The sequence below is a fragment of the Monodon monoceros genome, unplaced genomic scaffold (assembly GCF_005190385.1).
Source record: "Monodon monoceros isolate NGI ecotype Baffin Bay Population unplaced genomic scaffold, NGI_Narwhal_1 Super_Scaffold_2, whole genome shotgun sequence".
NCBI lineage: Eukaryota > Metazoa > Chordata > Mammalia > Artiodactyla > Monodontidae > Monodon > Monodon monoceros.
The window spans coordinates 93,249,826-93,261,829 of NW_021703776.1; the positions used below are offsets into that span (position 1 = coordinate 93,249,826).

Genomic DNA, 12,004 nt, shown 5'->3' on the forward strand with positions numbered 1-12,004 from the left:
CAATCAGGCAGGTCCAGGTTTGAATGCTGGCTCTGAGTCCTTGCAAAGCAGTTAGGTGAGCCTCAGTCTTCTAACCTTCTAATCTGGAAAATCGGGTAACACTTACATGCTCTCATGGAAGTGTCTGTAAAGCACAATCATAACAGCTCAAGGACAGTTGATTCTTCTTCCATAGATAAGCTCAAAAGCCCCCAGACCTGCTTGTCTGAGCTGCGGTCACCTCTGCCCTCTACCCTGCAGCCCTGCAGCCCTGCCTCAAAGGAGGTTTCCTGGCTCAGCCCCCTCCTGGCACAGCCCCATGACCCCTCTTCCCTCCCAGCTCCTCCCTTCCAGTCAGAGGAGACCCCAGAGAGCCCTGCACCCCCGCAGAGGCGGAACAGCAGGAACTTGGAGGAAATCTTGGGACTCTCTCCGGGAGTAAGTCAACAGGAGGAGTATGCGTATAAAGACAAGACAGTGTTCAATTATTTTATGGTACGACAGTTTCCACTTTTCTTCCTGTTGTTTTCCAAGAGGTATATCCACGTTATTGAATTGCAGTCATTCAGTAGGTCTGCGAGGTACCTGGGAACAGGCTGAAGGTTCTCTGTTTCCTAAATGAGAAGACAGAGCAGGGAGATGTGCGTGTGATTACCCACGGCTGGTGGCAAAGCTGGAGCTGGCTTGCAGGGTGGAACCTTAGGTCCCAATCACCCATCAGACCTCGTGGCTTCTTGGGAGCCTTCTGCCTATAAAGATGAGAGGCTTGGGTGGAGACAGGCCGGGGACCCTCCACCTTGGAGGTCTTCAGGAACAGGGACCTCTCCTTTCTTTTGCTGTAAGAAAGAGAGCACGTCTCTAGAGACTGAAGGATGGACAAAATTACCTTTGGAGAGGGACGAAAATTGAAAGGAAAATAAGAAAAGGAGGTGCCCAAGACGAGGAAGCACGCTCTCCCTCAAGAAGGGGGGAGATGCCGGCTGGGAAGGGGGAGGGGTCACCTTGTGGGACATTTTCTGCTTTGCTGGGGGTTGGAGCAGTGTGGGATTGCAATGACCTCTGAAGCCTTGGGACTTGCAGTCTAAGGAGATGGAGGGAGCGATAAGGGTGAGCTGGGGGTGTAGATGTGCTGATAAGAGGCCGGCAGAGGAAAGGAACACCTGCCCGGGAAACACTCAAGCCCTAATGCTAGTCCTGGAGGGAGTGGAGGCGGGAGGGCCCGGTCAGAGCCGCACAGAGCAGGTGTGCAGGGCTGGCCACCAAGGGCATGGTCCTCGGGTCCCGGAGGAGGAAAGGGGGGCCCCCTCCATGCGCGGGCCTCCACCTCTGGGTCTCCCCCTCCCACTTGCGCTCCTTTGCCTGCACTGTCCTCTCCAACAAGAGGGGCAGGAACAAGCTGCCTGAAGGGGACCAAGCTGTCCCTCCTGTCCTACCTGGTAGGATTGAGATTCAGAAATGGCCTTCCTCATCTTTAAGGAGTTCTCTCCTCTTCTGTCCTCTGGCTTCCCTCCCCATCCCCCCATACCCTTTGTCACGTCCTGCATCGCCACCCTCTTCTCCCTTCTCTCCTCTCATCCGTCCTCATTCTCTGGCAGCTTTCTGCAGGCAAGGAGTCCTACAAGCTCTCTCCCTCAGGTAGCAGCTCCCCTGCAAGATGATGCCTCGGGGTCTAGCACGAGTATGTAAGAGCTGGTCCAGGGCCCCGACTTCCCTGTCTTATCCCAGAGACCCTTGGTGCCAAGGGAGCCAGATCTCTTTTTCTGATGGGATGAGAAGGAGGAAAACATATAAACCCAGATTTCAATGTTTAGGTCATACCCTCCCACCCCACCTGCCCACAGCCATGTAGGGGAAGAATCTGAATACCATCCTTTAAAAGATGAAGAGGAATTGTCATTGGATGGTGGAATTATTTGCCTTTTTCATTTTTCATAATTTTTTAACATACTTTTGTAATAAGAAAAAAATGTGAAGGGGTTCCTGGTTTCCTACAAGGATTTATCTCCTCAGCACAGGGCATCAGGCAGGCGGGTGGTGAGGGAATGGGGGCAGTGGTAGCGGTGCCACCCGGTTCTTTCCTCTCCAGCCGCCCCCGTAAGACACCCCGACGCCCAACTACCCTCCCCAGGCAAACTCACAGAGCCGGAGATGGCTTCTCATTTAGCCTTGAACCAAGAGGCTCCTCCCCCAAATAGCCAGGAGGTTGTTAGTGATTTTTTTCCATTCAAGCATCATTTCCTGAACCTGCAGGTCAATGAGTGCAAGGGACAGGTGAACAGGGTCACCTGCTTACTTGAATCTTGCCTCTCCCATCATCAAGTGACCTCCTGTACCGCTCCCCAGTCACCCTGTCACCTGGCTTGGATCACCAGGAAGTAAACAGGAGGCTGTGTCGGCTGTCTGGGACAGTCTCCCGATAAGCCTGTCTGACGGTGTGGGCGGCATCCGTGGGAGGGAAGCTCCACGGGCCCTTCCATTTCTGCAATCCCCTCTTTCAGGAAGGGTACGTGTTTCTGCGCACATCCTCACCCCTGCACTTGGCGGTTCCTTCAGGTGCGGGGTACATGGACGCCAGGAGCGGTGTGAGCTGGTGGTGATAGTTCCAGCGTGTCTAAGACCCCCCTCCCACCTGTCCTGGCACCCCCTCCTGTCACTCATGGCCAGTATCTGTCTCTGGTTTTTCAGGGTGGGGCTTCATCCTGTCTCCCCATCTCTCTGCTCCAGGAAGCAGAAGCTAATAAGCCACAGCCCATTACCAAAAGGTCTGTGCTCACCAGGGTCATGGGCAGGGGCAGGCACTGGGACGTGAAGGCAGGTCTCTTGAGATCCGTTACTTGGGATCCTTGCCTCTGTCTGCCACACTGATTTTTCTCTGAAGACTGTAACTCCTCCCACCCTTTAGAGATGGAGTTTAGACACTGGGTCTCTAACAACTTTTCCTCTGTGTCTGAGTACAGGAGGATGTGGAATGAGGGAAGACGGTGTTCAGTCTACCAGTACAAGACGGCAATGGCTAGGATAGAGGGAAGTCCGGGAGAGGACGATGAGTGAGAGAAAGGTTTCCACTTGGGTCCAAGGCACTCTGCTCTCTGTCTCTCTCACACCCAGAGCAGGTACCCATCCCCTCCTCCACCTACGCCCTCCCCCTCCTTCATTTCTGACGGAGCTGAGTTTCACGCACAGCCCAGGACTTGAAGATCCCCATTTCGACATCCGGTCTGGGTCTCAGTTTATGCAAGTCGCTTTCCTTTGAGAAAGGCTGTACAGAGGAGTGGGAAGGTGTGATATTTAGAATCTAAAGAATCAGCCAAGAGCCCTGCTCTGCACCTTATTATCTGTGTGATCTTCAGTGGGCGAATCATTTCTTTTGTGAACCTCAGTTTCCTCATCTATATAATGGGTATGGCAATACCGTGACTTTGAGTCCTGGTTACTATGTGGATCTAATGATATAATGGACATGAAAGGACCCCACAAACTCTTAAGTCATTGCTGTGGCTCTGCACAGAATGGCCCACTGTGGTCATCCTGGACGCCTCAGTTGCCCCCTGCTAGCCACTCTCCACGCTCTTGCCTGCCAACGGAACTCTCCAAGAGGACGGGATGAGGGTCAGGCCCACGACTGTGATGTCACAGAGCTCATGACATCAGAGGTCTTACGGAAGGGAAGGGGAGAAAACGGTGCTGGGAAGGGGTAAGCGCCAGGACAACGGACAGGGGAGGGAGGAGGGGGTCCTGCCGGGCACTGGGGACTAGGGAAGGCCCATGACTTCCCTGGGCTCCCAGCTCTGCAGGGCAACATTCCTGGCATCCATCCTGCTGCTGCTGTGGGTCAAGGGGATGAAGCCTCAGAAAGGGAGCCCAGACCTGGACGAGAGGAGTCAGAAAGAGAAAATACCCTCTACAGGTAGGTGAAGAAGGGGGACGATGCCTGAAGCCGGGGACCAGATCTCTTTGGAGTCAGATCACTGGTCAGGCCAGAGGGAAAGCTGAGATAGGTCTGGGTTACGGGCGGTCACCCCAGGCCCTACTACTGCAGTGTGAGTGCCCTGTAAAGGGCCTAGAGCCATGGTTCCTCGCCAGGGCCATACTCAGGGTGTGCCGGGGCCAGCTGATGTGCATGGGACCCTGTGAATACGGGAAGAGGGTCTTGGAAGTTCACCCTTCTCTACGTTGGTCCCTCACTCCCCAAATGAGGTAACACCTTGGAGGAGGCAGTTTGAATTGGCAGTGGGGAGTGTGTGCCCTTGAGCTGGGGCTATGGCTGCACACAGACCAGAAGAGACCCCCCAGATGGAGCATCGCCTCTGTGGTCAAGGAAAAGGGTGTGGGCAGTTGGGCTCCCAGGTTCCCCAATGCCTTCCTCTTTCCAAGGCGGGCCAGGGGCAGGGGCCGGGGGGGGGGCATCAGAAACAGTCCTTTCATGCTGTCCCCCGTCCCCTGTTTCAGACCAAGATGGAGAACAGTTTGCAGAGCACTTTGTGGCCTCCTCGGTGGGCGAGCTGTGGCAGGCAGTGGACATGACCCAGCAAGAGGACGAGCAGACGTCAGAGGCGGTGGCAAGCCGTGGCCGCCTGCTCGACCTCGCCTTCTGCTTTAACCTGGCCGGCACCGTGGTTTTCCTATGAGGGACCTGGAGGCGGAGGCGGTGGCCTGATTCCTGGACGAGGACCTGGACATCTGCCTCCGCTTCACGGTAGCTTACTGACCGCCTCCCCGTGGGGCTCCGGAGCGCTTCTCCCGAGGGTGACGTACATGCGGCTTCCTGGCTCTTGCCCACGACGCTCCCCCTCGGGACGCAGCATCAGAGAGACCCCGTGCTGGCCTCTCAGCGGCCCATGGCCCCTGCCCACCTCCCTCCCCACCCTCTGAGGGCCATCTCCAAGAGCGGAGACACCGGACCCCTGCCCTTCTCTCTCCCCCAGCCTCTCCTGGCTTTGCTCAGGACAACAGATTAGGGGTAGGGAGGCAGCAACAATGAAAGTAATAACAATCAAATCCTGGAAACAAGTGGGGGCAGCTTAATTTTGTCTCTAATCGGTTTCCACCGACCTTTAGCTCATTCACTGGTTCTTTCCTTGTCTCACGTCCTTGGAACTCTGCTTGGCGGTTTCTCCTCTGATTTTTTCTGACTTCTAGGCATCGGACATAGCAGGAAAGTGTTCTTAAGTGACAGGCAGAAGCCAAGGGCCGGCTTTTATTTTTGGAACAGAAGGGGAGAGGAGGTATTGTCCTGATTCCAGGGATGGGGCAGGGAGATGCTGATACACCTGTACTGAGGTCTCTTTGGGAGCCAGCTGGGTTACCAGAGTTGGCAGCGGCTGGAGGGGTTCATGAGGGTGCCATGGGGACAGTGGAAGTGTCTGGCGAAGGCTGGGCTGTTGCTTAGGGGCCCGTGGATTCGAAGGGTAGGAGGGCTGTGAGTGTCCTGAGGATCCTGGGTGCTGGGGTCCCTACACATCACCTGGGGAGAAAGAGAGGTCCATACAGGGTAAGGAGAAAAGCAGGGTATCAGGGCCAGCAGGACACGGCAGACCTGGTGACCAGGTGGTAACTAGGGACAGCAAAGATAAAAGCAGGGATAGCAATGCTCCGAGGGCCACATGGAGAAAGGAAGATATTTGCCATTTGCGGGTCATGTAATCTGGCAGTGGGTATCTGGGGAGGGCTGGTCTGTGCAATCATACCATTTGTAAGTGCCCTAGAGGTGGGTCTGCTGTAAGAACACTGTGTGGGTCTTTAAGTATCCTGAGGAATTGGGGGTACTCTCTGCCGAGGGAGAAGATGGCACTTAGCGGGGCTTATGTCAGGTGGGGACCCCACTGCGTGGCGAGGTCTCCGAGGAGGAATGTGGTCTACAGATAGTCTGTTAAGGCTCTTTTTGAAGGGATCTGTGTTTCCAGAAGAAATGAGAGAAGCTAAAAGTTGGGCTCATCTCAAGGAGGGATTTGGGAATAGAGTTGTTTTCCTTTTTTTGAAGGCACTGCTGAATTTGGTAGAAGAATTTATAGCAGGATGAAGGGATGGTCCCAAGGGGACATGTGTGAAAGGATGACATCGGGGATTTGTGCAACAGAGGGTTGGTGGCATTGGGGGAAGATGCTTAACAGTATCTGAGTGTTAACAATAGGGTGTTCATCTGACATGGACTAAGCCCTGGTGGGAGGTGTCGGCTGCCTACCTGGGCATAGCTTCGGAAGAAGAGTTGCCAGGGGCTGAGGTTCAGGTTGGGCAGGGTGGTCTCCCCACGGTACCATAATAGCCTCTTGCTGTATGCCTGGATATGGGAGTGGGATGGAGAGTCACCCTTAGGCTCTAGACCCGTGGCCATCTGGAAATCTGATGCCCTACACGCAATATCCAAAACCAGTTCATGGTCCTTCTTTCCAAGTTCTGCACTGACACACTGCTCTGAGCCAGGAGAAAAGGTACTTGCCGTGAGATCTATGGATCTAGAAAAGAGGGCTCTATGGAGTCGGAGGGGGTCCTCAAGTTGCCACCTGTTCAGTGGGGATGTGAAGGGCAGAAAGTTTTGCTATGTTTGCCTGAGGGATGGTGGAAGGAAAAACTGGGGACAGGCTGTCTATTCTGCTGGTAAAAATAGATCGCAGCCCTTGGGATGTGAGTTACCTGCAGTGCAATGGCCAGTCCCCCCATGTCTGCAGCATCCTCCAGGAATGTGCGGGAGCCATTGAAGAAGGTCCCGTTGGGTAATGGAAAGGCAGCATAGTGGCGCTCCAGGCACACTAGCGCCCCCTGTAGGGCATGGGTGTCACAGGCTGGGCAGCCCCCAGGGAATACTGTTGAAAATGGGGCAAGGGAATGAAACGGTGAGGCGTGATGCAGGGCTGAAGACATGGGGGTACCACAAACTGGGCTGGCTCCCAGGAGCACTGCAAAGGCTTCAGAACTGCACCCACCCCCGGAACCCTCGCACAGCCTCCCTTCTCCCCCTCTAGGATGCCTTTGGGGCCTTCACCTGGGTTCCCGATGGCCCCATCTCCCAATGGCCCGCTGTTACTCACGGAGCTGGTAGAAGATGTGCAGCAGCTCATGGGCCATAACGCTGCCGGCAGCGCCAAAGTTCACAGCTCTAGGGAGCAAGGGCTTGTCTTACCCTCAGAATCCTTCCAAGTTTTTGGCCCCAATTCTCCAACCATAAGTCGCATCCATCATTCATCATAACATTGGTCCATTGCTCTTGGGAAACTTAGAATGGCCCATACCTGGGGTAGCCAGGGTGGAAAAACGGGGGTTGGAGGAGTCCGGCTGGGAAGACCACCACATGGTCAGGTATTGAATAGTAGGCATTTACGCCCCAGGGGAGCACCTGCCACCTGTGGAAAGAGTACATATGAATACCAGCTCTATCATTTACATGCCGTCCTTCCCAAATACTGTCACTGTTCCTGTTCCCCTGAGCCTCTGGCTTTCTTTCCTGCTAATTTTGGACGGCTATCTTTGGGATGCGGTGTCTGTGTCTCCCTCTCCCTCATACCTGTGGTTGGGGAAAGGCTGCAGGAAACTCCGGATGATTCTAGCTCGGCGGGATCGGACACAGCTCAGGAAGGACTGCAGGAAGCTGGGTCCAAGTTGTATCTGGGGGGGAGGCAGGAGGCAACTCGAATACACGGAGACAAATGTAGATGCACACTGATATACCCTGATGCGGACATCTGAACCCAGAGAGATAAGCCCTGATGCACGGACATCCCCGGAATGGTGGAAAACCAGCGCCATGACACCAGTGCCTGCGTGGTACAAACAGGCTTCACACGTACCAGCACACAAATACTCAGGCAAGTCACACAAATGCATGGATGCAAGTGCACACACACGCTCAACGTGACCTGCAAAGATTCTACTCTTCTGTTGGCAAGATCCATAGTGCGGCTATCCACCCATCAGGCCCCAGCAGCACCAGGGCAGGGAAGGGGTTTCTTAGGATCAACTAGGGAAAATGACTGTCTGCCACTCTGGTGGATCAGGGTGGGTGAAGAAGTTGAGGGTTAAAGAGTAACTGGCAAGGGCAGGAACCCACATCGTTGTATTCTTGTCTGGCTGGGTCTGGCTTCAAGGCCCATTCCGGGGCCCCCATCTTCACCTGCAGCTGGGTGACCTGGGAAGAGACACAAAGGTGGAAGGAACCTAGCTGCCCCAAGTGTTATCAGAAGGAATCTCTCCTGCTCACTGCCCCGTCCCTTCCTCTGGTAGTGCCCCCAAGATGTGTGTGCGGCATATTGGTGTTTATACTTGTGCCCTTGGCCTTGAGCACGCTCCTCCAGGCCCTGTGATCTCTTGATCCAACACTCAGTTCACACCTACTACACGTTCCCACACTGTCTCCTTCTCCTGGCCTTACCTTGTCCTGGACCTTTGCCCGGGTCTCTTCATCCATCCAAGGAAGCACTTGGAAGCGAGCGATGAGGGCATCCTTGATTGCAGTGAATAATTCCATTGCCTGTGGGCAGGACGGAGCAGGGAGAAAGAAACAGGATCAAGTTCATCCTCAGTGCTGGGCCCTGCCCACTGGGCGTCTAGGAAGGGGCCTCGACCCTGAGGGGCTGCCAGAAGGAGGAAGGTCTCAGACAGAGAAAGTGGAAAGTGCTACCTACTAGGTGACCAAAAACTCAGGGTACGGAGAGCTGTGGGGATGTGAAGGAGGTACCAAGCACAGGAGGGGAAGGCGGGAACTGGTCACTCCTGACACTTGACGGGGTAGACAGCTCCTTTCCGTGACACTGTCCTTTCTCTCGGCCAGGCAATCGTCTCAGAAAGTGGCGGGAGGAGGTGGACCACCATCCCCTTCTCTGCTCTCGAGGGCCCTCGTCCTCACAGCCTGTTTCTTACAGCCTGCTTTTCCTCTCTCCATCTTCCAGGGTTCCTCAGCTTCGCAACAAGCTGAAGCCTGCCCAGCTTCACACCCTGACTGTGTACTGACTGCTTCCTCAGCCATCTACCACCGTGTGTATTTCCTTTCTTAATGGAGGAAAATGGATGACGACACTGGGAGCCTGAGTTCAAATCCTAACTCTGCTATTTGGTAGCTGTGTGATCTTGGGCAAGTTTCTTAACCCCTCTGTGCTTCAGTTCTCTCTGCTTTAAAATTATAATAATAGTAGGAATTAAAGTAGTTGGTGCAAAGTGCTTATAAGAGTATCAGGCACATGGTAGGCACTGAAAAGTGTTCAGTAGTTATTTATTGGCACTTCCGAAGATGACAGCATTCCATTCTGATGTCATTTCACGTGTTGTTAAAAAAAATCATAGGTAAACAAGGGGTAGGCTTAGAGGTCATGCAGTTCAATTTTCTCATTTTATGGTTGAAGAAACACATGAGCAGGAAAGCTGGGCGACTTGCCCAGGTCAGTGTGTGTCGTGCGGACTTCGTGTCTCAGAGCTAAACCATGCAGACCCTAGGGATGCAGTGTGTCCCTCTCTGGGTTCTCTAACTGGCTGGTTCTCTGACCACAGAGACCATTGAGAAGAGCAAAGTCGCTAGAACTAGGAGAGGGTGGGTTGGCGGGGAAGGGGCGGAAGGACGTGGGCTGGGGAAGGGCCCTCACGTACAGCACTTCGGGTGCTGGGGCCGAAGGCCTCACGGACAAACAAGGCTGCCAGCGTAGGCTTGAAGAAGGCTGCTGTCTTCTCCACACACGTCATCCAGCGAGGGTGGGCAGGCTACAGAGACAAAGCTGGAATGAATGGCTCCCGCCAAGGCGTCTTCCTCATCCACTTTCCCAGGCCAGTCTCACCTAGACCTTCACCCCCAGAGCACGCTCTCTTTGCTGGACTTTCTGGGTTTGTCTCCCTTTACTCTATAACCCCTTTTGGTGACACACATGGGGTCATGCTGCTTAGCAAAGAGGGGCTCACGTCTCCTCCGGGATTAGTCTCATGAGCCTGGGTTGGGCAAACTCTCCTTGTTTATTGCCTATTGAATTTGAAAGCCAGGCCACTGCGAGGCATCCTTCTGGATGACTGAAAGGCTCCTGGGAAGGACAGGACTAGAGCCAACCCTCTCACTTTAGCAGGTCTGCCTGCCACCCTGTCCCCGCCCACCACGCCTGCCACCCTGTCCCCACCCACCACGCACAGAGCCCGGCGGAGACTCCCATCCTCCCAAGCTTCTTTACTTAAAAAAGAAATTGAAGAAGGAAGAGTCTCCCTACCTCCTGCCTTCCTACCCCACTCTCCAAATGGTTATTGAGGATCATATGGTAAGACCTTGTCTTATAAAGAAGGAAGTTATCAGAGTAAAATTGGGTTTTAGATACCATATTGTTTGGTGGGAGAAGAGGAAAAAAGAAAAGACTAAATATACGAATTCAGAGCACTAAGACACTTTCTGCCAAATCAGGGAAAAGGATATAGGATGAGAGGATGGACGTCTTCAACTTCAAAGGCAGAGAAACGGTTAGACAAAAAATCAAAAGAGGGGACTTCCCTGGTGGCACAGTGGTTAAGAATCCGCCTGCCAATGCAGGGGACACAGGTTCGAGCCCTGGTCCGGGAAGATCCCACATGCCACGGAGCAACTAAGCCTGTGCACCACAACTACTGAGCCTGTGCTCTAGAGCCCGTGAGCCACAACTACCGAGTCCGCGTGCCGCAACTACTGAAGCCCGTGCACCTAGAGCCCGTGCTCCGCAACAAGAGAAGCCACGGCAATGAGAAGCCCGCGCACCACAACGAAGAGCAGCCCCCGCTCACCGCAACTAGAGAAAGCCCGCATGCAGCAATGAAGACCCCACGTGGCCAAAAATAAATACATAAATTTATTAAAAAATAAAAAAAATAAAAACTCAAAGAGGGCCTTGGCAACTGGGGTGTTTTTTAACACATGTTTGACCAGACACATATTACTGCCACAGGCGTTAGTTTCTGCAAAAATCCCCCGGTCAAATAATGTGTTAACAGCAGGATGGAAAGACTAAGAAACATAAAAGAAAGACGTTGGGGTGGATGGCTTTGAAGAGACGACCAAGCATAGGCCCAGAGATGACGCAGGGCAGGTGAGAAACAAATTCAGGAAGCTGGCCTAAGGGAAAGCTGAGCTGTGACTTAGGAAAAACCGGCTAACATGCTAATTTGGGCTGAGTGGGCTGAAGTCATAAGACTTCATTCCTGTAACTTATTTATTTCCCCAGACGTCCTGGCAGGTCAGGCAGTTAGGCTGCCACCACGCATTCCGGTCCTAAGGCTGGAGAGAGTTTATGGGGCTTCCGACAAATGAGGAAAGAGAAAGGAAGGCCAGCACTTCTGTCATCGAAGACACTCCCAGGCCTGCCTATTAGAATGTTTATCATTTTGGAGGTTGCTCCAGACCCGGGTGCCCACATCTGTGCGTTCTTGTCTGTCCCCTCACCATGAGACCTATTAAGGACCTTCTCCTCTTGAGGAGAAGGGACTCAGACACTTTCCATAGTGTATTACTTGGAGCTCTGAAACTCACAAATGTGAAATACAAATAGAAAGGCAACCTCGGTCTGATAGCAATGCCTGGGTCAAGGGCAGGTGCTGCAGGCCCCCGATGACAAGCTCGGCTCTGAGGCTGCCTTTCATCAGACTGCTGCCGGGGGTGGAGGGCTGCACCCAGGACAGGAGCAAACACATCAGCCTTGAGCTTGGTAGTGTGGACCTGCCTGCCCTTTCTACACCTCCTGGTTCTTGAGTTGTTTCCTGATCCCTTTGGCTGGTGCCTGCCCTTCTCTCCAAAAGCCTTTGCCTGTTCCATGCTGTTGCCCATAGCCCAGGCCACGGCAGGCCCTGACCTGGTTCCTGGAGAGTGTGGACACCACCTCGGACCACCCACTGCTCACCCTGTGCCACTCTGGGATTCTTTTGGTCACACTTGTGCTGAGTCATATGTTCTATGTGCGGGAAAATAACTTCCAGAATCTATAAATGAACATAAGTCTCAGGAGTGGAGGTTGGCAGGTTGTCTATTCACCTGCTGGGGGTTATGAGTATCTGAGCTGTCTCTCAAGACGTGGAGTGACAGAGTATACCACATTGATTGAAA

General features: G+C 53.6%; 2 protein-coding genes across 2 annotated transcripts in view; one reads left to right on the forward strand and one right to left on the reverse strand.

The window, feature by feature from the left end:
• Positions 1-802: 802 nt before the first annotated feature.
• KEL (Kell metallo-endopeptidase (Kell blood group)) overlaps positions 803-12,004 on the reverse strand; it is a 38,006-nt gene continuing 26,804 nt past the window's right edge. The window contains 10 exon segments of the mRNA XM_029233890.1: positions 803-815; positions 5,032-5,443; positions 6,161-6,256; positions 6,610-6,779; positions 7,005-7,072; positions 7,206-7,316; positions 7,478-7,578; positions 8,021-8,098; positions 8,342-8,440; positions 9,550-9,660. Of these exon segments, the coding sequence (XP_029089723.1) occupies positions 5,282-5,443; positions 6,161-6,256; positions 6,610-6,779; positions 7,005-7,072; positions 7,206-7,316; positions 7,478-7,578; positions 8,021-8,098; positions 8,342-8,440; positions 9,550-9,660 (996 nt within the window). The 3' untranslated portion in view covers positions 803-815; positions 5,032-5,281.
• Positions 3,745-4,607, forward strand: LLCFC1 (LLLL and CFNLAS motif containing 1). The gene is made up of 2 exons (XM_029233077.1): positions 3,745-3,886; positions 4,429-4,607. The coding sequence occupies exons 1-2, from the start codon at positions 3,745-3,747 to the stop codon at positions 4,605-4,607; spliced, it is 321 nt and encodes a 106-aa protein (XP_029088910.1).

Bases quoted from the DNA above. Each gene is read 5' to 3' on its own strand.
- LLCFC1 (XM_029233077.1), top strand. From the start codon at position 3,745: ATGACTTCCCTGGGCTCCCAGCTCTGCAGGGCAACATTCCTGGCATCC. The intron at 3,887-4,428 runs GTAGGTGAAGAA...CCCCTGTTTCAG, and splicing joins AGAGAAAATACCCTCTACAG to ACCAAGATGGAGAACAGTTT.